Source organism: Globicephala melas, chromosome 20 (genome assembly GCF_963455315.2).
Source record: "Globicephala melas chromosome 20, mGloMel1.2, whole genome shotgun sequence".
Lineage (NCBI taxonomy): Eukaryota > Metazoa > Chordata > Mammalia > Artiodactyla > Delphinidae > Globicephala > Globicephala melas.
Genome location: NC_083333.1, coordinates 7,801,088 through 7,825,490, shown reverse-complemented (window position 1 = coordinate 7,825,490; position 24,403 = coordinate 7,801,088). Strand labels below are relative to the sequence as shown.

At 60.8% G+C, this 24,403-nt stretch overlaps 2 protein-coding genes across 4 annotated transcripts in view; one reads left to right on the top strand and one right to left on the bottom strand.

Annotated features, from left to right (window-relative positions):
• Positions 1-14,152, top strand: part of SMG6 (SMG6 nonsense mediated mRNA decay factor) — a 239,714-nt gene extending 225,562 nt beyond the window's left edge. For both annotated transcript variants that reach the window (XM_030861808.2, XM_060290984.2), the window contains 4 exons: positions 5,267-5,420; positions 8,482-8,693; positions 9,005-9,086; positions 12,411-14,152. In XM_030861808.2, the coding sequence (XP_030717668.1) occupies positions 5,267-5,420; positions 8,482-8,693; positions 9,005-9,086; positions 12,411-12,541 (579 nt within the window). In that variant the 3' untranslated portion in view covers positions 12,542-14,152. The remainder of the gene's footprint in view (positions 1-5,266; positions 5,421-8,481; positions 8,694-9,004; positions 9,087-12,410) is intronic.
• An 825-nt stretch (positions 14,153-14,977) lies between these two features.
• Positions 14,978-19,236, bottom strand: HIC1 (HIC ZBTB transcriptional repressor 1). Of its 2 annotated transcripts, none has more exons than XM_030861817.2 (2): positions 18,785-19,236; positions 14,978-17,307 (listed from the first exon to the last, which is right to left on the bottom strand). In XM_030861817.2, the coding sequence occupies exons 1-2, from the start codon at positions 19,200-19,202 to the stop codon at positions 15,134-15,136; spliced, it is 2,592 nt and encodes an 863-aa protein (XP_030717677.1). In that variant the 5' UTR covers positions 19,203-19,236; the 3' UTR covers positions 14,978-15,133. The 2 variants fall into 2 exon arrangements, with proteins under 2 accessions (XP_030717677.1, XP_030717682.1); XM_030861822.2 differs by lacking the exon at positions 18,785-19,236 and adding an exon at positions 17,642-17,751.
• Between the last annotated feature and the right edge of the window lie 5,167 nt (positions 19,237-24,403).

Below are 24,403 nucleotides of genomic sequence, written 5' to 3'. Positions count from 1 at the left end.
TTCCTCTGGCCACAGCTATTGTTTCCTCGGCACTATGGCCACAGTCTTGCTCTGTAGCCAGCAATGACATGTGTTCTGAAAATAGCTTCACTCCCCTATCCCCTTCCCGCCCACCCACCCTCCTGAAGATGCAGTCACTCCTTTGTGGTAGCCCCAGGAGTTTCACTCTAAATATAGCTGCAGCCCATTCACATTGCCACCCGGCTGGGGGGGCCCACTGTGGAACAATGGGGCATGCACAGAGCCCCCACACCTGTATGGAATCTAGCGGAAGGCAGACACTCAGCCCTGGCTCCTAGCTGTCGGAGACAGGGTGGGAGCCAGCGCACTACCAGGCCAGGGGCACGTTCACGCCAGGGCAGGAAAGCCTGTGGGGCCAGGCGGCCGCCCTCCCCACTCCAGCACATTCCAGAGCTTGCTCCAGCCATTCTCACCTCCCCGGTTCCAGCAGCATCCACAGGGTCCTGTCCTCCTGCAGAAATGGTCGGGCTTTTGGCTGGAATACCCTTAGGCCGCTGCTTATAGCAAGCTCAGGGGTGTCATGCTTAGCCCTGCCATTCCCTGTCTATCTAGAAAGGGCAGTAAGAAGTAGGAAGCAAATCATCATAATTATAACCTTGAAAAAGATAGCAAGTATGTGTGAAGCTTTGTGGTATTGACTTTGGATGTCCAGAGAAGGGATCCTAAGCAGAAACTTTCCCATGAGCAACCCACCCCAAATGAAGATGCTAACAGAAACCAGTGACTCTGCCTGCTTTCTATAGCAAATGCAGAATCTGCACCCTTTGGTTTTTGCAGCTCAAGAAGGAGTGCCTGGGACTTCCCCGGTGGTCCAGTGGTCCACGCTTCCACTGCAGGGGGCACGGGTTTGATCCCTGTTCAGGGAACTAAGATCCCGCATGCTGCGCGGTGCGGCCAAAAAAAAAAAAAACAGGAATGCCTGTCTGCACTGCTGGTGGTTATCTCACCAGCTATTCCTATTAATATTTCATTTCCATTTTTCCATTTTTTGTTTTTTAAAAATACCTCTACATAGTTAAAGAAAAAAAGGGAAAAAAAAACCCAAAACACCAAGAGTACCACGAGTTTTATAATAGAAATCAGCAGTGCACTGCCTCACCCCTTCCCAGCTCCAGCTCTGCTCCCTAGTGGTTTCCCCAGATATTTACCCCCCCGGATATATAAAAGATGAAAAATGGAGTTGGGCAGAAAGAAAGGAAACTGAAATTTGTTAAGTTACTAATACGTGTATCAGGCATTTAGCTAGATACTTTCACATGCAAGATGAGGGTGGAAATTTGCTATGTTACCAGACTTCTCATTTCTGGTGAAGACATTGCTCTGGCCAGAGAGGCCCAGGTGTAAATGATTCCATCACCCTGTAGAGGGAAGGAGGCAGCCACACTCCCTTTGGAGCCCTGCGCAGAAGGAGGACCTAAGAAGGCCTTCTCTGGATCTGGCTCTGCTTCGTGATCTGAGTTCTTCAAGTTCCACAGCTCCCGTGTGAGCTAACTGCATTACTCTTATTTGTAATTCTCAGTGTCTCAATTTCCAAAAGGGTCAGTCATCCCCAAATCACTCCCATCATCTAGAAGAAGGAACTTAACCTGTGAAAGAGCCCTTCCTGGGGACCCAAGCCTGTTAGCTTCCTCGTCAGATGTTACTGTGGACTGTCTCTTTCCCAGTTCCCCACCGCCTTGCTCGAGGATGCCTCCGTCCTTCAGAGCAAGTTGGTTACTTAGCGCCTTCCAGAAACAGAATTAAGTTCTTTTCTTCTTCACACTTTCTGACTTTATGGTCCATGTTGCCACTGGTCTGATTCAACATGTCCTTGCTTTTCTAGGATTCCCAGCTCACTGTCCAAGGACCACTGTGGCCCAGCCTTAGCTGCAGTGAGAAGGGTTCCTATGGAACTCTCCTTCCGGGTCAGCACACTTGACTCCAGGCCAGGGCCAGTCCGTCTGAATCACAGCATTGCAGTTGCACCCCCCTCACCCCCACCAGAGGCTTCTGCAGCTTTTTGCTCATACAAACAAAAATAAATCTCACTACCGGCCTCTGAACTCCACAGCAGCACGCTTCCCCCTTCTCCCCAAGCATCCCATGGCTGTGAGTGGGGACTTGGCGCTCTCCCCACCGACATCACTTTTTCACTCCCTGCGCATCCTGTGTCCTTCTCTCACCGTGCGACCCAGAGATCAGAATGGGACGTGACGGCCGGCACAGGCGCCGTGCACAGCTGCCAGGAATCTGACGGGTAAAATCTGGAAAAGTTGGGAGGGCAAATGCTAAACACACACAAACACACACACACACACACACACACACACACAGCGCCACTCAGAGAGGGCCGGAAACACCGACACCCACAGACGAGGGGCTGCGGACTCCCAGTCCTTCCTTGTCTGCCATTCTTTTAAGGGGACTGGGCCAGTCTCCTGACCCAGGTATGACCCCCCAGAGTCCCACTGGTACCCCAAGAGAAGGGGGAGCAGCTTCAGTGAATCTCCCGAGACTCCAGGAGGGCATGTGGGGAACAGGAAGCAGTTGTGCAGTGACTCACTGGGCAGAGCCAGGTTAAGGGAAGTTGTCTGCGGGTGTCCCTGGGACCGGATGGTGGCAGCACAGCTCTGACCACCCTCATCAGCTTGATCCCGCCCACCCCTGGGGAACCAGCAAGGCTGCCACCTCCCAAAAAGGCTGTGGCCTCCGTTCACCTTTCTGGCCCTGAGCCAGATCTCAGAGAACACAGACGGCTAGCGCTTCCCTGGACCTTGCACCTAGATTCTTCTTCCATCCTGTCATCAAAACAGCCAGGCAGGCTCAGCCCCTGCCTCCCTCGGCCATCTGGCCTAAAGACCCTCCTGCCCATGGCCAGCCTTTAAGGAAGGGTGGTCTGAGGTCTTAGGAGCTCATCGTTCCCACAGGGTAAAAGGGGCAGCCAGTGCCACTTCCTTAGAGTCAGCCTTAGGGCCAGAGGATCATTTATGGAGGCCGGAAAACTAAGATGTGTCTTGAGTGGAACGGTGGCAGAGGCGCTGTGCTCAGGCCCAGCCGGCTTCAGGGTTCGTCCTGCCCCTTCTCACTGAGAAAGACAGAGGTTTAGGGGCCTATCATGCCAAGAGAAGCGTTCCAGGCAGTGGAAAGGCTGCACAGAGCACGCCGAGACCCGGGGAAATCAGCAGCAGGGGTGCTGATGCTCCCTCTGTGAAGAGAGAGATGGGAGAGCTCACTAAGCCTCAGGGGGGACTGTTTCCTCTTCTCACAAAATGCCCGCGCCGTCGCATGTGTTATATATTGATTATATCTCAATAAAAAATAGGGGGTTTGGGGGCTTCCCTGGTGGCGCAGTGGTTGAGAATCCGCCTGCCGATGCAGGGGACACAGGTTCGTGCCCCGGTCCGGGAGGATCCCACATGCCGCGGGGTGGCTGGTCCCGTGAGCCATGGCCGCTGAGTGTGTGCGTCTGGAGCCTGTGCTCCGCAACAGGAGAGGCCACAACAGTGAGAGGCCCGCGTACCACAAAAAAAAAAAAAAGAAAAGAAAAAAAAAGAAATAGGGGTTTTTTTAATGCCCAAGTTGAGTTCGGTAGAATGTGTGTCACCCTCTAGTTGGCAGCCCCATGGGGAGGGCCAGTGACCCACATCCCCTGGGAAGGTGGCCTGCAGCAGAGGTGCTTTCCCTTCGTGAGGTGAGAGCAGTAAGACTTCAGCAGGCAAGCCCTTCAGCTGCGTTTCTCATGCCTGCCAGCGTCCTGTGCCTTCCACCAGCTGTGGTGGCAGTGGCAGCAATGACTTACTCATAGGGAGAGGTCCCCAGCAGGTCACAGAGGCGCCACCCCCAGCATTCAGAGGCATGCCCTTTCAGTTTTACTGTCATTGCCAGTGAAACCTGATCACCTTTCTCACTGACTGTTAGTGGCCAGGGCCCAGCCTGTGGGCCCCATCTCAGTTGGCACGCACACCCCCTCCCCTGCTCCGTGCTTGTGTCTCTGTCCCTGCGAGTTGGTGTGTGGCAGGAGGCCATGGGAGGGCAGGACAGGGCTGGGACCTGCTCGCCAGGCCCCTGCCGGGTTTGTTTCAGTGCCCTCTGGCTCTGCACACAGGGAGCACACTGTCTGGGCAGATGCCCTCAAATCAGTTTGCTTCTTGGCCATGGTCCCCAGAAGAGGAAGCGGCACAAGAGTGACCATGTTCTATAGTGACAGGTGTACCCAGAGCCAGTCTCCCAGGGCTGCCGCCACACAGGCCCTGGCAGACTTGAGAAGATTGGGCTTTTACAGATGAGCATGGAACTTCCCTGAAAGATGTGAACATCTGTACGACTAACAGGCGCGAGGCCGTGTGCCTTCTGAGATGTGGTGCCCAGACCACTGGTGCTACGTGAGGGGTTTTTTCAATCATGCATAGAAGACATTCTGACTGTTCATTGCAGAAATGCAGCTTGCGCTGGTAAACACGTTCCTAGGCTCTCAGACTCCTGATACCACAGGTATTATTTGCTGAGCCACAAAAACGAGTTGACATAAAGTCAATTTAAAGAAAAACCTCAAGTAAGCAAGAGTATAGGTTGTACAGAATCGTGGCAAAGGAGTGCAGGTAGAACGCAGAAGACTGCCGTCTAGGGATCACCGCGCTGGTGGGGGAAGATGGTGACGTTCTCGTCAGTCTGGATGGTGGTCTTTGCACGTCTGTGACTTGGGTCCTAAACCGTCCCACCATGTGGGCTCCTGCCGATGTGGGAGACTGCGGTGTTAATTATTAGTTGTCAGCATCACTCTTTTTGTGTAGACTGTGAGTTTATTCTTTTTCTTTCCTTTTTTTAAGTACACAGTGAAGTACATTGAAATAAATTCTGTTTGGGATACACATATACGTAAAAGTGTCTGGGTTGAGAAGTACCCCCTGTATATGCTGCCTAGATGACGAATGTGAAACCACTTTCATATCCAAGGAACGTAACTCTCCCTCGCTGATTTTCAGCCCAAGGTCTTACTTTCCGAGACCCGTTATTTTTAATAACCATCAAGGTCCCTTCTCGGTCCTGTGCGAGGGTTTTAGTCACGCCTGTTTCCCCAAGCCATTTGGTCTACACTGATTTTTACTGCAGTGCTTTGCCCAGCCGTCGGGCCTGTCCCGACAGGGACTGGCTGTATCTCTGGAGGGGGCAGGGGCAGGATGCTGACACACCGTGGACTCAGGGCCCTGACTCGCCCACCCCTTGCCTACTCACTCACTGGCTCACTCACCGTTCTGTGTCTCTGTAGGCTGTCCTGGAGGACCAGAGTCATATGAGGCAGATGGAGCTCGAGATCAGACCCTTGTTCCTCGTACCAGACACCAACGGCTTCATTGACCACCTGGCCAGTCTGGCACAGCTGCTGGAGAGCAGGAAGTACATCCTGGTGGTGCCCCTCATCGGTGAGTCAGGCCAGAGCAGCCCTGCATGTGCGCAGTAACCCTCTCTACACACATGCCCCACAGCCTGGGGGCCAGGCAGGCAGAACCCTGCTGTGTGTGTAAGACAGGATTTGCAGGGAAGTGGGGAATGTGTGGGGCAAGGAAAATTGTTTAATAATCAAAGCAGTTCAAATTATTATGGCTGATCCGTGGCTTAAACTGCTTGAGCAAATGGACTCCTGTGTCCCAGCAACCAGCGGCTGCATGAGCCCAGCCCTTGTTTTTATCCTTATAAAGCTTGCAGTAAAACAGCAAAGCTGGTTCCCGTTATTGGTAAACACTCAGCCCTGGCAGATAGCGGCAGTGCTGCTGGGTGGTCTGGCAGGGAGGCTGGGAGGGTTTTGAAGGGCTTAGATGCCTTTGGTCTGATTGTCTTGTAGCTTTTCATGATCGTTCTGTTGGTTCGAGGTAACATTCTTCTGGCCAATGTCACCCTAAGGCCAGGCCGATGGAAACCCTCCAGAGCAAGGCCTTGGCTCACGCGTGTGGATTCCTGCCACTTGGGCTCTTACCACTGTCTGGTCACTGGTGCTGGTACAGGGTCAGCATCTCAGGACCCAGCTAGCTCGCTTCCGCCCTCAGGCCGAAGGAGCCCAGCTGGGCTATCTCCAGAGGGCTGTCTGAGGCACCTCTGGTTCTGGGAGCCCTGTGGTGGGTCAGCTTCAGGATGGGCTTTGTGCTCCGGGCTGCTGTCTGATGTAACTGGTACAGCTAATGTCACTGATAGCTGTCCTGTGGAGGGAGAGTATCTGGGAGACGGCCGGCAAGCCCAGGCTCTTTAATGTCCCCTTCTCACCAGCCACTGGGAGCAAGGTTAGGGGCCCTGTCCTCTGGAAGAGCTGCCAGACTGGCAGTCTGCCTGCCAAACCACCTCTGACACTCATGCCAAGATGTTCCGCTGGGCCTTCCCTCCCAGTCCCTGGTGTCTTAGTGCCAGATGAGAGTGGAAACAAAGGGCAGGAAGCATCCGCCCCTGCAGAGGCTATAGAACCCTGGGGGGTTGTGGGAAACACGTTAGCACCACCTGAGAATGTTGGCACTGAAGCAGCCCTCGTCCCGCCTCCACCCTCCCTGTCTTCCTTCCCCCTCCCCATGTGGCCTGGCCAGAGCCTCTTCAACCCAGGCCCTTAGACCCAAGGGAAGGTTTTCTGTTCTTCAGAAGTAGAGCAGCTTGTCTGCCCAAGGTAGAGCCGGACTATCGAGTTGTTGCAGCTTCCCCTCTACCCTCACCAGGTCCCGGGGTGGGGCACCTTTCAGGATAGCGTGTCCCTGTGCTCTCCTACCCAGGAGATTTTCAGGGATAAGAAAGTGAATTGGTCACTTTTTGCTAGATGGTCAGGAAATGGTGTAACTGAGAGGTTGCTGGTGTCTCAGGAGCCCCCTAAGTCTTGGTAGGAGCCTCAGACACCATCCCAGGCTGGCAGAGCCCTCAGACACCAGCACCGATTGTGCCCTTACTGTGTACTCAGTCTTCTTGTTCCCGAGGGAGCCAGTGAAAGGCAGAGCTGCAGCCCCTTGGCCTTGAAGAGCTTATGGTTCAGTGGGGGAAGCCAGGTTCAGTGGAGAGGGAGCAAATACGTGAGAAAACTCAGAGGAGAAGGTAGATAGAGAATAAATGGTCGACCCCCAGGGGCACTGGGAAATGCCAACTGTGTCAGGGCATCCAGGCCAGCCTTTCTGAAGCGTCCTCAGCTGGGCAGGGCCTTGACTCTCAGGGGCTGTAGAGGGGGCTCCTGTTCAATGAGGCGCCGCAGGGGCGTCCTGCCCTGTGCGCGGAGCACGAAGGGTTAAGCCGGCGGCCTCGTCTGCCTGTTTCTTGTGCTCTTTAACCTGCTCCCTGCTCCTGAGGTCTGACCCCAGCTTCGAGAAGCCCCGCCTGGTGCAGAAGCACAAACAAGCTTCCCCTTTGAAGCCTGTTTAGTTTGGAAGCAGGAAAGCAGATTTTGGGATAGAATACCAGTTTTTCATGTTTGATGTTCTGTTTGCTGTACCATACACCCATCCACCACTACTCCGCGACCTCAGCCATACATTGGGTGGACACTGCAGCCTCAGGTTGCCGAAGGCATGGCGTGTGTGTGTGTCTGTGTGTGTGTGTGTGCGCGCGCGCGTGTGTGTGCGTGGACACTGCAGCCTCAGGTTGCCGAAGGCATGGCGTGTGTGTGTGTCTGTGTGTGTGTCTGTGTGTGTGTATTCCCACATGGGCCTTTTCCAGAAAGTGTCTTTGAATACCCAGACGGTGAGTGCCAGGCTCGCCATGGAACTGCACGCTCACGCCGACTCCCCGAGCCATGAATCACTGCGCTGAGGAGAGGCCTCAGACCCCAAACTCTCCCGGAGCCCCCAAGGAGTGCATATTTCCCACTTGACCTCAGGCTTTTGGCTGGAATTTTGGAAAGAATCTTCACCAGAAAATGAAGCTGTGTCCCAGACACATAGGCAGGCAGACACACACACACACACACACACACGTGCACTATCAGAGGAGGTAGATGTGCCAGGGGTTTAGGGGAATAGCAGGGTCCTCGCGAGTGAGGCTGTGATCCCCACTTGCCACCTCGTGACCTCCCTGCCCTCTGGCAGGGGTGGGCATGGAACCGGGCCCCTCTTGGACCGCCGAGGTGGGGGCCCAGGCGGATGAGGGAGAGTGCCTCTTGCCTCTAGCCGCTACATACCCTCGCCTCTCCTGAGGGACCCTCTCGATTTGATTCTATAACTGAGGAATGCGATAGAGGGGCCAGGTTTCTTCCCCTGAATACAGCAGCTCCAGAAACTCCCTGTAAGTTCCTCCCAGGAGGAGGGTGGGGCCCAGGGGAAGAGGCAGAAAGAAGATAGAACACTGTGGAAAGTCTAGGGCATTTCTTGCCCCCCAGGATCCCCTAGTTTCACTGGAAGACTCCTGTGGGGCAGGATGGCTTCTGTGGTCTGGGGAGGGGCTGGCTGGGAAGGCAAGGCCTCGGGCGAAGACAGACCTGATTGCTGATTGCCCAGGCTGACTCCTTGCGGGGCTGTGTCTCATCAGTGATCAGTGAGCTGGACGGCCTGGCCAAGGGGCAGGACACAGACCACCGGGCTGGGGGCTATGCCCGTGTGGTGCAGGAAAAGGCCCGGAAGTCCATTGAGTTCCTCGAGCAGCGATTCGAGAGTCGGGACTCTTGCCTACGGGCCCTGACCAGCCGTGGCAATGAACTCGAATCCATCGCCTTCCGCAGTGAGGACATCACTGGCCAGCTGGTGAGACCCAGGGCAAAAAGGGAGCACCTATAGCCAGCCTTCAGAACAGGGTCTCCGGGAGGGAGGGGCTAGAGGAAGGCCAGTTGGCCTGAGCAGCCGAGGGGACGGCCACCGTCGAGGCCCAGGAGGGGGAGTTCCTTGTCCCCTAGATCACTCTTGGCACAGTTGGACCTGGCCAAGCAGGGCCAGGGCACGTCTGGGAGGGACACTGGGAAGTGACCTTCCCCAGGACCCCAGAGGCAGAGCATACCTGTGCCTCCTCTGCATGGCGCCCCCTCCTGCCCGGTGGCACTTATCCCGTCTTCCTCCAGGGCAACAATGACGACCTGATCCTCTCCTGCTGCCTCCACTACTGCAAAGACAAAGCTAAGGACTTCATGCCCACCAACAAAGGTACAGCGCTGCCTCTGCCTCGGGCCCATCCCTTCCCCTCCCTACCTTGTCCTGCCCTCCTCAGCCCTAGGGAAGAGTCCCTCCACTGACTCTGGCCTGGGAAGTTGAAGGAATCAGGGTTCAGGCCTGATAAAAGCCTGAGGCCAGCCCAGTTTCCTCCCCTCCTGGAAGTCAGACCTCCCTGTCACAACTCCCCCACCCTCAGGTGGACCCTCGGCCAGCTAGGGATGGGCCTAGCCCAGGAAGCTGGGCTCTAGACTGTGAACTTTCCCACTGTGCATGCGTCCATTTCCTTTCTTGGGTCCTCGGTGAGTTGTCTGACAGCAAGAATGTCTTTATGATTCAGTGTAGCTTATTCTGGGCATGGTCTCGTGAGCCCAGCCCTCTGCCGCTCTGAGGACAGTCCCCGGGGGTCCCTGGGGCCCACCTCCCTGTTCTTGGCCATGCTCATCCTCTCACTTCATCTGTGAATGTCTGCCCTGTACGGGGGGTGGGGGGTGGGGGTGGAAGTGCTTCCCCACCTAGTAGTGGGCCTTTCCTTCCTGTCTCTCTGGTTGTGTGACATAGCCCTTTGGAGGCAGGTGAGAGCTTGTGGACTGAGCCCTCAGCCCAGTCTTCAAAACGCTTTTGGTGAGCAGAATCCCATCTGGGGACCAGAGGTTCTCTTCCGGGTGCTTGAGCCACCTCACCCTCAACCCAGAGCCGTCTCTCCTCTGAGGCGGCCCCTCGGCCCCTCAGAGTCAGCGAGGCTCAGGTGTTTTCTGCTCCCGGTTCCCAGGACTCTGACATTTCTTCATTTGGAAGGATTTCTTTCCTATCTCGGTGTCATAGCAGAGCTGATGATTCTCGCCATTTAGTCTGTGTCTGTGTGTAGGTAGCCTCTTGTCATTTCCTCCTGGTGGTTGCCCATCTCTTGTCTCTTGCTTTCCTAGCCTTGGCTTCTAGGCTGGCCTGGGGATTGTCTTCTCTCCAGCCCTTCTCCCAGCCATTTCAGTGCAGCCCCTCACTGCTGCCCAAGTCTCTGTACCTGAGGCCGGTAATGAGCCCACAGCTGCTGTTCTTCAGAGGGGTCCTGCCACGTGGCTTGCATGTACTGTCCCTTAAGGCCAGATTCGGAGCATTCAAGTGGTAAAAAGGAGTCCTGGCTGAGCCCAACAGAGGAGGTTGGGCTCTGCTCCCAGGCAGCTTCCTAGAGGGGCACCTTGTGAGGGAGAGGTAGGCAGGAGTGCAGAAGGCCTTGTTGGGAAGTACGGTTCAGATACTGCTGTGGCCCCACCCAGCCTCAGAGCTGTTTCTTTCTTAGCAGAGACACATTTTGGCTTTGGCCCTAGTCTTCCCCCCCGCCGCCCCCCCCCCCCGCTTCACCCCAAACAGCCTACAGGAACCCATTGCCATCCTGGGGACCGCCTCTATCAGAATTACATCAGCAACGGCTGGTGTAATCAAACCCCATTTGTCAGTGTGAATTCTTAGCAGATTAACTTGTCAGATTCACAGAGAAACCATCACCAAATGTTTATGTGTAAACGATGTTGAATTTTAAAATCATGTGGATTATGGCGGATGGGGCCTGACAAGATGACAGTCTCTGGTTTCTAACAAAGTGAAGTTACCAGTGTCAAAACAGAGGATGTTTATTGTTAAAAATGTCTCAAAGTATCCACAGAAACCCCTGCAGACCCCTGCCAGCAATGCCGGGCCTTGGTTGGCTGACCTAAGGCCTGGGACTCGCCTGGTCTGAGTCCCAGGGCAGGACCAGTGGGGCTGTGGACAGACTTGGGCCGCCCGCTGGGAGCCCCACATGGCACTGCACGTCACCCCGCCCCACCGCACACACCCCGAGGGGCCAGGCCCAAGCAGCCAAGCAGTCTCAGAGCATCTCCTCTCCCCATGGCTGCCTTCCTCTCCCGCTCTGTCCGCCACAGCTGCTCACCTCCCACCACACCCTCGTTCCGCCTCTCCCCTTCTCACCGCCATCAACCCCACAAGCCTCTCCCTCCCTCTTCCCCCCAGACTCCTCCCAAGGCTGACAGCCAGTTCTCAGCCTCCCCGCCTGGAGCTGGCAAGCCTGAAACTGCTCAGGTCGGCATGGATGTTTGCAGTCCCCCAGCCCCGCCAGCCCTCACAGTCAGCAAGCCCCGCAGGACATTTCCTGTGCCTCACTGTCTGCCGGGCCTCTGTCAGCAAACACCCAGCCTGGGACCGAGGAGTGGACCTGCCACCCAAGGGGCCTTAGCAGGGGTGGGGGTGTCACTTGTGTGAGTGCTTGGCCCCAGCTTAAATTCTCCCCAATACATTATTAAAAGGTTAGGGAATTAGGGGGAAAGAAGTGGGGGAGATATCCTGCTTAAAAAGTCATCTAAAAAGAACGAAGGCTGTCCGTTTGTGTGTCCATTTGTGCTCGTATAGAAAGAACTTTAAAATCTTTAAAATTTGAATGAAGTAGGTACGGTGAGTATGATTGTAATGTTGTAGGAAAAAAGCTTATATAACAAGTATATACACTTGTAAATGTGCGTAAGGACTCGAGACATCACAGCGCTGCCCTGGGAGACAGACGGACAGCGCTGCCCTGGGAGACAGACGGACAGCGCTGCCCTGGGAAACAGGGAAACAGAGACATGAGGGAGGGAACGGGGAGAACGACGCGACTTCACCTTTCCTTTTTCTGTACCTAGAGGTTGCTGCCGTACGCACGGATCACGTTTATTTAATAGAGGGAATCTTTTGGCTCTAACCTCAGGGCCGCCTTGGCTGGGCGCTGCCGGGACCCTTGCCCTCCTCTCCTCAGAGCTCCCTGAGCTAACCCCTCTCCTCACTTCCTGGGAGCCCTGGATACATTTTGTATTCCATCTTGAGTTTCCTACGTCTGAATACCTAAAGCGTGGATCTGCTGGCCTTGGGGGGGATGCGGGTGGGTGGAGAAGATGTGCAGAAGAGAGGAATATTTTGCGTCCAGGACTAGCCGTGCAGTCAGAAGGAATAGGAGGGCCGGCTCTGCTCCCTCCGCTCAGAGTCCTGAGAAGAGGGGTTTGCGGAGGCTGACGGGTCGGGCAGCTCTCAGGGCACCAGGCAGCACGGCCCTTCGCTGGAGGCGGGGGTCCAGAGCAGAAGGCCAGCCCTGGCCCATCACGGCCCTCCCAGAGCCGGTAGCGGAGGGGCGCCCTCGGCTGACAGTCCGCACGAGGGAAAGGACCTGTGGAAGGGCCAAGATATGGCTGGCCTGGAGCCCCCAGGACTGCTTTCCCCTCCGGAAGAGGAGAGGCAGCCAGTGCCTCTGCCTCCTGCCCTCAGTGAAGTCCCTCTGCTCTCTCCTGCCAACAGAGGAGCCGATCCGGCTACTGCGGGAGGTGGTGCTGTTGACGGATGACCGGAACCTGCGTGTGAAGGCGCTGACCAGGAATGTGCCTGTGCGGGACATCCCCGCCTTCCTCACGTGGGCCCAGGTGGGCTGAGGGGGCCACAGCGGGGCCCACCCCATGGAACCATTCCCGAGAGGCCACCAGGCGCCCAGAGTAGCACAGGAGATGCCCGCGTGCCTGAGCCACCAGTCCACCCAGACAGTAAACTACCCTCTTCCCCCCCACGCCGTGGCCGCGCTGTGGGGGCAGCTGCTCCGCACAGAGCCCCTCCCAAGGGCCGGGCGGAAGCCGCTGGGACCCTCCTGGGCTGCCGGGATTTAGCAGGGAGGTGGCTGGCTGCAGTGACAGCAGGTGGGCGAGCCAGACCGACCGCCGGTGCTCAGCCTTTCTCCCTCCCCGTGTCCGGTTCAAGGGCTGGGGGAAGGCCTCCTAGCCCGGGGACTCAGCCACTTTCTCAGCTGGAGATGGGGCAGGGGGTTAGAGTTTCCATCAGATGCAGGTGAGATCACGGGTCCCTTTAATCTTCAGAGCCCCTGTCCTGAAAGCGTCCAAGAGGCTTTGGTCACGCCATGAAGAGAGTGCTCAGGGCGTCTCTCTCCCCCTGAGGCCTGGATTCCCCCATGGACCACACTTGGGTTCTGAACAGCAGCCCTAGGCCCCCCCCCACACACACCCGTCCCGCTGCTCTTCCCGCCCTTAGCAATCTGGGTCCACTGTACTGGGCCACTGGTTTTCCCCTCGGTGGGTCGTGGGTCTGTAGGGAGGACATCTGCTCTTAGGCCCATGCTTCCTGGGTGGCCTTGGCCTGCTCCGTCTCCCTCCATCCGCCTTCCTTTTGCTCTAGTTCCCACTTCACAAAATTTCCTCAGACTCTTCTCAACTCGACTCCCTCTCCCCCTCCCAAATCATCCCCCGCACCCTCCTTCTCTTTCTAGTTGGTCCCTCTCACCTTCCTGGCCCCTCATTGCCTTGCCTTGGAGGTTCTCACTCTGAATGCTTCTCCCGCGGTACCTGTGGCAGGAGCCTAAGAAAGCTTTCCTGTCGCTGACCACCTCTCCCAGGCCCCTGTGCTCTGGGGTGCTTCCAGGCTCCTCCAGCCCAGCCTGAGGGAGGGTAGGGTGGGCCAGTGCCCGGGAGCAGCATTGCCTAGCCTGGAGTTTGCACCGTTTCTAGCTCTGCCCTAGAAGAACTTGACCCGGGGGCCCTTCGCCTTGGAGTTTTTTGTTGCCTCTTCAGCTGGCACCTGTGTTCAAAGCTGCACTCAGGAGGCTTCCTCCTGGGAAAGCGTTCTCCCAACCCAGAACAGGGATGGAGGGGGACTTAGGGGAAGAGACAGGGTTTGGAGGCGGAGCCAGGAGCAAGTTTTGATGGGACCAGTGGGGGAATCCCCCAGAGCCCCCCGTCTGACTATACAGCCTGCCCAGAAGATGGGGGCAAGGCAGTGCCCCCCCCGCAGGCCCGAGATTATGCCAGAAGGAGGGGGAACTGTACAGGAGAGCCATGGCCGACGATTTGGGGCTGTGAGTCCCCCAGGGCCTCAGATGACTGGGCGTTTTGGGGTATAGGGTCCCTGGCCTCTCCTCTGAGATCCTTTCCCCTGGGTGAAGGCTGACGACTGGGTGGGTGGGAGACCCTGTCTCTCCTTTCTGTCCCATTTGCAGCACTGGATTTGTTTCCTTAATAAACTTTTAGTTATGAAACGTACCTGAGCTCTTGCTGATCTGTCTCTGGGACAGGGGAGGGACGGTCCAAGCCACCGCACCTGTATGAGGGCGCTGCTTCGGGCCCCTGCACCCACCCCGGTGCGGCCCACCCAGCTCCCTGGGCAGGGCGAACAGAGCCGCTGGGTCCAGGGTCCTTGGTTACTGCTTTATTGCTGTTTGGTTCGAGTATAGAAAATGGAAGCGGCTCTGGAAGAGCCTGTGTACAAGGTAGGAAATATACAAACGAGGAGGAGGGAGCTAAAGAGACCACGTTCCAGCCCAGCCCAGCCTGGGCTCGGGGTTGGGGGGGCCGCCCAGGGCGCATGCAATAAATATGGTCCGGGGCCCCAGGGAAGGGAGAGGGGGACCACCGCGGGAGTGGGAGACCGGGTAGGCCAGGGCTGTCTCAGCCCTCTGACTCCAGAGGGAGGGAAAGGTTAGCCCTGGGGCTAGTGCCACTTGTGCAAAATGAGGAACTTCACATTATCAGTCCCGGGGCGGGCGGGGGCGGGGGCGGGGGGCCCTCCGGCCGGCTCAGTCCCCTCCCCGCTCCCCAACTCTGCCCGACGCTCCGACCCCAGCGGGGAGATTCACAGTGAGAATGGGTGTGGTCGCAAGGGCCGGAGGTAGGGCTGGGAGCGCCCCAACAGTGACACCCCTTCCCCCAAGAGCAGCACGGAGCCGGGGGAGGGGGCCAACGAACCACAGGAAGAGGCGGAGAAGGGCCGGGGGTCTCCTTTGGTCAAAGCTGATATCAAAAATATAAATCTCCCTTCCCCCATCCCACCCCCGTCCCGGGGTTTTCTCCCCACCCCCACCCCCGGGCTAAGGCACAAAGCAGTGAGGCCAGGTGGGGCCGCCGCCCCTGCGGCGACGCTGCCGCAGCTACTACAGTCGTCGGGCGCGGTGTGCCTGCCTGATGGTGGCCCCCGCCGCCGCTGCCTAGGGGCGCGGGCCGGGGCCACGCGGCGGCAAGACCGCTCTAGGTCGGGGAGAAACGGTCGATGGTCCGGCCGTCGGGGCCGGCGGCCAGGTGCGCTCCCTGGCTCAGCACCTCGGCCGCCTTGTCGGGGCTGAGGCCCAGCTCCGCAGTGAACTTGGCCAACGGGTAGAGGCTCTCGAGCGCCACCTTGGGGTCGTGCAGGAAGTGCGTGGTCTGGGCCAGCAGCTCGGCCGCAGCCGCCTTGTCCTGCTGCTTCAGGCTCAGCTGTTCAGCCGTGAGGCGCGCCACAGCAAAGACGCCCTCGGGGAAGTCGAGCTTGCCCTTGCCATCGGGGCCGGGGACGCCGGGGAGCCCCCCCAGCCCCGCCAGCGCCCCGGCCGCGCCGGCCGCGCCACCCACGGCGTGCATCTTCATGTGGCTGATGAGGTTGCGTTGCTGGGCGAACTTGCCGCCGCACACCTGGCACTCGTAGGGCTTCTCGCCCGAGTGGATGCGCATGTGCTCCGTGAGGCGGTACTGGCGCGTGAAGCGCATGCCGCACGCGTCGCACGCGAAGGGCTTGAGGCCCAGGTGGCTGCGCATGTGGCGCGTCATGGTCCCGCGCTGCGTGAACTTCTTCCCGCAGATGGTGCACGGATAGGGCCGGGTCAGCCAGTGCGTCTTCTCGTGCTGCCGCAGCGTGGCCGGGTCCTTGTAGCTCTTGTCGCACGACGCGCAGCGGTACGGCCGCAGCAGCTCGCCCAGGCCCCCCGGAGCCCCAGCGACCTTGTCCCCACCGCCTCCAAAAGGGGGCCCGAGGCCGGCGGCCCCTGCAGCCACCTCAGCCGCCTCGGCCCTGCCGTACAGCGCCTCCTCCTCCTCCACGTGCGCCTCCACGTGCGCGTTCAGCTGCTCCGAGCTGGGGAAGCCCTTTCCGCATGGGATGCACACGTACAGGTTGTCGCCGAAGCTCTCGGGCTCGCCATAGGCCAGGTGCGGGCACGGGTAGCCCTCGAGGTGGCCGCCGGGCGGGCTGGGGTCCTCGCTGCTGCCCGTCTCCTCGCTGCTGCTCTTGTAGTCGTCGCCGTCGCCGCCCGCGCCAGGCCCGTCCAAGCTGCCCGGGTAGCGCGGCGGCGGCGCCAGGCCGAGCGGAGGACCCCCGGGCGAGGCGGCCGGGTCCCCGCCTCGCTCCTCGCATCGTTCGCTGGGGGAGCCGCGCTCGCGGCCCAGCTCGTCGCCGTAGCTGCCCAGGCCTGGCTCGTGCTTCATCCAGCGGTAGAGGAGGCTGGGCCCGTCGGGGCGGCCGGGGGGCTCGGGTCCCGGGCTGCCGCCGCCGCCGCCGCCGCCGCGGAATGGGTCCGGAGGCGGTCCGGCCTCCTCCAGCTTCTGGAAGGGCAGCGGCGGCAGGGGCGGCAGGGCGAGCGGTGGCTCCTTGTAGGCTGCGGGGCCGGCGCTGGGAGGGCTGTCTGGGCGCGGGGGCAGCTCGCGTTCGCCCGGCGGCCGCTCGGGAGGCGCGGAGCCCGGCGGGCTTTTCTTGGACAGGTCCAGGCCGCAGAGCGGGGAGCAGCGGCGCTCCGGGGCGCAGAGCGCGGCGGCCGGGCCGGGGCCCGAGGCGTACAGCTCGGCGCAGTGCGTGTTCACCGCGGCCTCGGGGCCCGACGGCGCCTCGGCGGTGGGCGGCGGCGGAGGCCCGGCCGGGGACGAGTAGCAGGCCTGGATGACGGGCGTGGCAGCCCTCAGGCCCCGGCCTGGCCTCCCGTAGGGTGCGTAGCCGCCGCCGCCACCGCCGCCGCCCCGCAGGTGGCAGTACTTGCCGTGGCGCTTGAGGCGTTTCTTGCACAGCGCCACGAGGTCGGGGATCTGCAGGTAGCTGGCGGCAGCCAGCACGGCGCCCAGGCTCGGCTCGGCCCCCGGGGCCACGGCGGCCGCCGCCGCAGCCTCCGCGCCATCAGCCAGGCGGCCGGTGTAGATGAAGTCCAGCACCAGGCGGAACACGGCCGGGCTCACCATGTCATGGTCCAGGTTGAGCAGGTTGTCATGCACCACCAGGGACTTGAGGTAGGCGCTGCTGGCCGCCAGCACGTTCTTGTGTGCGCGGAAGAGGGCGTTCTGCACCACGATGATCACGTCGCACAAGAAGCCCTTGGTGCGCTGGTTGTTGAGCTGCAGCAGCAGCTGCCTCGAGTGGCCGGGCGCCTCCATCGTGTCCAGCATCGTCTGCCCAGCACAATCTCCTGCGGGGACACACACCAGCCGGGTCAGAGCCGCACCGAGCCCTCGCTGCCTGCACCCAGTCCGGCGCTTCTCCCCTCCACTTCCCCTTCCCCTCAGCTGGGCAGGGGCATTGAGCACCGCGGCCTGGGCACTGGCGGAGGATCCGCGGCCTCCAAGAGTGGGAGCCTGGGCCGGCCGACCTGGACCAAAAGAAGGAGCCGAGACTGGCTGGCGGAGAGGAGGCCAGGCTGGCCTGCACCCCCAGGCCCGATACCGCCGGGCTCACCGCCTGGGTTCTGGGGGCTTCCGAGGAGAAAAGTGTTCGGGCGAAGCGACCCTTTCGGAAACAGTTACCCGATTTGAGGAAAATGTCCGCTGCAGGAAAAGTCATTCAGGGCTGAGAAGTTTGCCCAAGTGGGATACAAGGGAGCCGAGTAAAAAAGCGCCTCCCGCCTCGAGAGAAGTTGCCCCAGTTGGGGGAAGAGGTCCGGAGGAGGGGAGCGCGGTGCCCGCCGTGGCGCCGCCCTGGCCGGGGGCTGTCAGGCCCTCAGTTGAGGCCCGGGCGGCGGCCGTGGCGCGGGAAGCGGAGGCAGCGGCTGCCGTGGCGGGCAGAGCACGAAGGCCGGCCCGGCGCGGGGAGGGCGTTATATCGGGGCAGGAGGCTGAGGCAGGAAGCAGGTGGGGGGGAGGGGGGAGCCACGCAGCTCCCAAGGGAGGGAGGGGGCAGCGCCCCGGGCGGGCACCGCGCACAGCCGGCTTCGGCCCTGACCCCGGCCTGCGCCCCACCCGCGTCCCGGCCCCGGCCTCGGCCTCCGCTCTGCATTCGCGGGCCCGGCGCCTCCCTCCCCAGCTCCCCTCGGCCCCTTCTCCACGGGACCTCTGCCGCCCCAAACTTGGGGAAAAGTTTCCCAACTTCAGACAGGCCGGGAGGAGCGCACCAGCCGCAGTCCCTCGGCTCCCAGCTTTTCCTCTCGGCCCCCAGCTTTTCCTCTCGGCCCCCAATTTCGGCAGCCAGGCGGCCGCCGGGCCTGAACCGAGCCCTGAGCTCCCCGGCCGTCCGCTCGCCCGCCCGACCCTATTCCCCGCCTGGCCCCCAGGGCCTCGCGGCCCGTTACCTGCGGCCGCAGCCCGGCCGGGCTTCCCTCCCCGTGGCGGTGGCAGCTCCTAGTCGGCGCCCCACCCGCCCCGCTGCCAGGCGCCGCGCTGTGCCAGGGAGGGCAGCGCCCCTGCCAGCCCCGCCCGCCAGCTCCCCTTCCCTTCCCCTAGCTTCTCTAGCCCATGTGCGGGCAGAGCCGGCCCCGGGCCGCTGACCCTGCCGTGAACCCGGCGCAGAGCAGCGGCCCGGCAGTCCTGAGTCCTCTAGGGGCGACACCCGGAGCCCTGAACGCCAGCCGCGTTGGGACGCCCGCGCCAGAGGATGCGCCCGAGGCGGCCAGCGCGCGAGGACCGGGCTGTTCGGGTCCCCTGTCCCTCCCGGTCCCCACCCCTAGAACCTACCTGGGGGGCATGTCGGAAGCCCCGGGCCCGGCTGCCGGCGGATCCAGGGGGGACGTGGCTGCGCTGCCCTCCGCCCGCCGGGCCCCCGGTCGGTCTGTCCTGCTGGTCCGTCCTCCCCGCGTCCTGGTCGCGTCTCAGCCCCGCCGCGCTTTCCGCACACTCTTATCTGGAGCGGCCCGGGCCGGCAGGCGCTGCTGCGGCTATGGCGCCACCTCGCGGCCGTGAGGGGCTTTGCGCGACACAGCCACAGCCTCCTTCCTGCGCACCTGGGCCGGAGGCGCCCAGATGCGGAGCTGGACTCAGGAGGGGGGCCTATTGGCAGATTCAGCCTCCCAGATGTGCCCACCTGGAGGCCCCAGCCTAGGACTTGCGAGCCCCACGAAGCCCGGAGTTTTGAGCTGAATGCTCCCCTGTACATATTTCTAAATTCTCACATTGCCCCAGTTCAGTTAAGTCCTGCCCGCAAGGACGGGACAGTAGATGGTGGGAGAGAGGTTTTGGAAATCCTAAGGAAGAAGAAGATAGACAAGATCTTAGGGGACCCTCCTTAGATATTCCTGGTTGGGACTGTCCATTTGTAACCCCCCAACACACCCACCCTCACTTAGCCACATGGGATAGGTATGCACAGAATAAACCCATTTGCACCCAGACCCTCTCCAGGAATTGACACCCGCGGGCGCTCCTGTTTGCACAGACACACACCTGCCCCCTTCCGGAGTCCAAGATCTGGCTTTCTGGCATACTCAGGGGACTGTCATGTAGGGCCCTACATGAGCTGGGCAGAGGTGGTACCCAAACAGCCCACCCTGAACTTGCAGGCCTCTGGAGGGACCCCAGGATATGAGACTGGGAATGGCTGGACAGCGCCTCTTGGGGGTCCCGCAGAAGCGACCCAAGCCCCCAGATTCCCCGTGTGAGCCGTTCTGAGGGACGACCCGCTTGAACGACCTCGTCTCCAAACCCACGGACCCGAGAGAAAAGTCACAGGACGGCCTGCAGCCCGGGATGCCCCGCAAGGTCCTGCACCCCACATGAAGGCCGGGTTCTTGCAGGTGACGCCCCTTCTGGGAAGGAGGGCACCCCGCACTAGAGCGCGGGCGTTCGCACAGCTAACTCCGGAAGTGTCCCCGAGCCGCCCCGGCACATCAGGCCTGCAGCCAGCGCCTGTGTGGCTGAGTGGGCCTCCGCAGCCCACGCTCCGCCTCTTCCCCGCATCTTCTGACCCCCGCCCACATGGGGGGGTGGGAGTGGGTCCCCAAGAACGCCTGCAGTTTCTGATTGGCTGCGCCTCCCTCAGCCGCCGAGCGCGAGAGGCTGGGGCGCAGAGTTACCATAGTAACCGATGAGGTTCGCCTATATCGCGTCTCTCCGAGGCCTTGGAGAGCTTAGCAACCGCGCAGGGCCGCTGGGCGGTGGGGGCCGCGCTCGCCGCCCACCCACCCCCCACCCCTCCGCCCGCCCCGCGCTCCATCCTTCGCCCCCACGCCCGCGCCAGAAGTAGTGGCTGAGTCACTCATTGAGGGGCTGCCGGCGCGGCCACTCGCGGTCCCTGACAGACACCAAGGTCTCGGGCGCCCCCCAGAGGCTCCCTTTCCTCAGCAGGGGACTTCATGGCTTCGGGGCCAGGAGGCGGCTCCTGGTCCCCAGAGGTACTTCTGACTCCCACTCCTTCCCGAGCCCTCACCCTGTTTCCACTCCGTGTTCTGGGTCCATCTTATCCCAGTCCTCTTCTCCGTCTCCCCCACCCCTGCCCCAGAGTCCTCGCTAAGGAAGTAGTGAGGTTCCAAGAATGAAAATGAGCTGACAGCCTCCAGGGAAGGTGGACCTCAACATCTTGGCGGAGAGATGTGCTGTGTGCTGAGGTGGAAAAGTGTATGGAGTGCTGGGGGGAGGTGGGAAGACACCTGAGCAGTGCTCTTAGATCTTAGGGCTTTGATGGATGAACAGGAGTTCTCCCCCCAGGCAGGAAGGCATTCCTGGAGAAGAGAACCAGTGGGACAAACTCTGGGGGCCAAAAAAAAAAAAAAAAAAGGCGGGTGGGGGGGGACTCTAGGAGGCCAGATCCCAAAGGCTATGCAGGACCTCTTTGACCCCATTTCTGCTGTAATCTTTTATCCCCTTGATGGGGCCAGATCCTAGCCCCACAAGGATCCACTCAGCCCTGTCTCTGTTCAGTGGAGTCTGTCCACTGTGGACCCACCCTAGGGTCCCCTGTGCCCGCTATTTTTGTTTTTCTTCAACAGTCTCCCCAGATTCCCACTTCCCCACCCCTATTCTCACACTGTCCTTACATCTGTATGGGAGGGTCTGACAGACCTGCCCCCAGCATAGCTGCCCTCCTGTGGACTTCACTCTTCCTCAATCTTTGACCTTTCCCTCCCACCCTAGTTCCACCTGCTTTGGCCTGGCATTGTCCCCTCCCCACCCTAATCCAGTTCCTCTCTCTGGACACACTCCCCTCCCCCACTGATGGAGCTAGGTTGGGCCAGGATCATTCATTTCCCTGATCCTGTCCAAGAGAACTCGGCCTCACATTGCATGGACTCTTCCTGCCAATTCTGACCTCCAGGAACTCTAAGTCGTCCAGGAAGTGGTCTCTTCCCTCCTACCCCCAGAGACTCTTCTCTGCTAAGCTGCCAATGTCCCTCATTCCACAAATGGGTGTTAAACGCGGTTTGCTGAGTGTCAGGCTCTGAAACTGGCATTGTGGACCAGTCCTCCTCCCCTCCAGTTGCTGAGGCTTCCTCTTCCTCTCCCTCCCTTCTCCTGCCACCTTTCCCCCACCTCCCCCATAGAGGACCCTCTTGCTCATTTCTGGGGAGTCCAAGCCACCCTCCTCAACTTTTCTGCCTTCCCTCGCGTCTCCAGCTCCCGTCTGGTACCTGGACTCCCACTGAACCTTTCCTTCCAGGCCCAGCCTCCTCCTACAAAGCCTTCCAGACCCCTGGGCTCCCCCACTCCTCTCCCCTCATGTCCCTGACACCACAGCTCTAGATGCTGCCAGAGGCCCCTCTGAGGGTCCAGCTTCCTCTCCTGCCCCCTACCCGCCATGGGTGACGACACCGCAGTGGCCTTGTTGGTTATAACGCCGCCGCGGGGCATCTTGTGACGTCACAGAGCCGTCGGGTGCAGGAACTGAGGAGTGGGAGTGGGGGCTACTGAGTGAGGGCCTTGGAAGGCCGGGCGATGGTGGGGTTGCGCCCCCAGGTGTCCCAGAGTGAATAAATCTGTAATGGACCCGTTCCCCCCTCCCCGCACTGTCCTCTCGCGGGCCCCCAGCCCGCAGTTCCGGAAAGTTAACCCCTTGTAGACCGGTACAGGGGCTCGGGCTCCCCCTCCCCGTTCCTGCTTCCGTGCGCCCTCCTCCCCCTCCCAGCTCCCCGTCGCCTCGGTCCCCACCCCCCCACCCCACCCCCCGCCTCGCCACTATAAATAGCCCCTCTTCCCGTTTCCTAAATTCCCTGCTGACGTCGGCAGCGCGTCAGTGTGTAGGAGCCGCGGCCGCATGAATGAGCCGCCGCACGAGTACTATGCGCGCCTATAAAAGCCGCCGCGCCAGCCCGGCTGCGGGAGGCGAGCGGGCGCGGACGCAATACAGCCGACAGGTAAGCGGGACTGACCGACCAACGGGCGACAGATGGACCGATGCACGGACACGGACTGGAGGGCAAGGAGGAGACCGACAGGCTGCAGGTTAGAGGGGCCCCTAAGGGGTGGGGTTGGGGACAGGGTGGAGGGGACGAGGGTCCACTCGCAACTGCTGGAGCCGGAGGCGTACGCAGAACCCTGTGCAGCACCTGCCTGCGCCCGGATGGAGACGCAGCCACTTAGGAGGAGCGTCGATCAGAGGACGGACCTCAGAGTCCCTGCGGCTCTTCCTGGAGCTCCTGCGCCATCCTCCCAAGAAAGTGGGACGAAGGTGCCGGCGCCCCAGGAGATGCGCCCCCTCCTCTCCTCCCCGCAGAGCGGTGACTCAGCCTCGCTAACCCCCGGTCGGCTGAGCTGGGGCGCCGGCGAGAGACAGACGCCCACCTACCCGCCGCCCTGGCCGCGGCTTTCTCGGGACCCCTCCCTTCATTCAGCCGGGGGCGCCCCCTCCCTGTCCCGTCGAGCTGGTCCCTCAGCGCCCCCAACTTCCCGCCTCTGCAGGAGGAGCTGTCCTCTCAGGACCAGGCGGGGGCGGGGCCTCAGCCGGACTGCCCCGCCCCCATTGCCCTCCCCCTCCCCGCAGCCGGAAGTGCCTCTCTGCAGGGACATCTTTGACGTCACAGGGTTTTGACGTCAAGGGCCACGTGCCTGTCCGCAAGCGCTGGGTCAGAGAAGGCCTGGAGACGCGGGGGAGGAAGAGCAGCAGCGCCCCCAGCTGCGGGCGACGGAGCCACCCTGCCCGGGCAGCGCGCCGGCACCTTGGCTCTAGACTGCTTACTGCCCGGGCCGCCCTCAGTAACAGTCTCCAGTCACGGCCACCGACGCCTGGCCCCGCCCCAGGACCGCGGACTCGGCCACCTGCCGCGCCCCCGGCCCCTCTGTCCCCGAGGGTCCCTCAGCCCCGAGCTCGCTGCCCGCGCCGCCGCTGTCCGCGGTGCTGATCCGGCGCGGGCACCACCATCGAGCCGTCCCGTCCCCGGTCCCCAAGGGCTACTGAGGGGCTGCCGGCCTACACGCACATCTCATAGCCCCAGGAGTCCAGCGCCCGGCCCCTGCCGCGAGCGCCGTCCCCCGCCCGCGCCGCCGCCGTCCCCCCACTCCGCGGTCCTGACGTCAGCCAAACTGGAGCTGCCGTGGTGCCGTCAGCAGCGCGCGCCCCGCCCCCGCGTCTCCAGGGCAACCGTGGCTTTCGATTGTTACTGTGGGAACCGGAGGTAACAGTCTACAGCCATGGTCGCCCCGCAGCACGCCCACGCGCCGCGCCGCGCAGCGCACAGCCGGGGCCGGGATGGGGGAGGCTCCGAGCAGGAGGAAGCGGAGGCGGCGAGTCGAGAGCCCATGTGTCTGCGGGGGTGGCGGGAGGTGAGGCGCAGGGAGGCGGGCTACTCCGGAGCCGGGCATCCACCCAGGCAGAGAAAGAGAAAGAAGCGCGGTCTGCGGAGAATGCCTGACCGTCCCCCTCAGTGACCGTCCTGTCCTCCTAGCCGAGGTACTGCACCCAGGGGATTGTGAGAGAAGGGGTAGTTCTGGGATTTGTGTTCTTTTTAACTCCTTGGTGGGAGGGAGGCTGCTAGGACCTGGAAAAATGTTTGCATCCTGGGTACCGAAGTGGGTAGACGGAGGAAAGTTTTCCTGAATGCGCCACGACCTCATTCTTCCAGGAACCCCTAGCTGAGTAGGCAGAGGGCAAAGGGTAAACCTTGAACCCATGTCCTGATGGAGTCACAGCCTTCCCTCACTCCTCTTCCCTCTCTTTTTCCCTCTGGGTCTTGAAGGATAAGAAGGGTTCCCCAACCCTCAGGAAGCCATAAAACTTGTAAAGTTAACCAGTCCTTAAACCGTTGTCTGAACATACCAGCATCCTCACCTCAGTCTATCTCTAGATGCTGTATTCCAGTTTTAGACAATGTCTCAAATTAACCCAAAAGAGGGGGAGTAAATATCAGAGGAGCTGAAGTCCTCTTGGGC

Coding starts and splice junctions, on each gene's coding strand:
- HIC1 (XM_030861817.2), bottom strand. CDS start 19,202: ATGTACAGGGGAGCATTCAGCTCAAAACTCCGGGCTTCGTGGGGCTCG. Junction 17,308..18,784: donor GCTTCCGACATGCCCCCCAG/GTAGGTTCTAGG, acceptor GTGTCCCCGCAG/GAGATTGTGCTGGGCAGACG.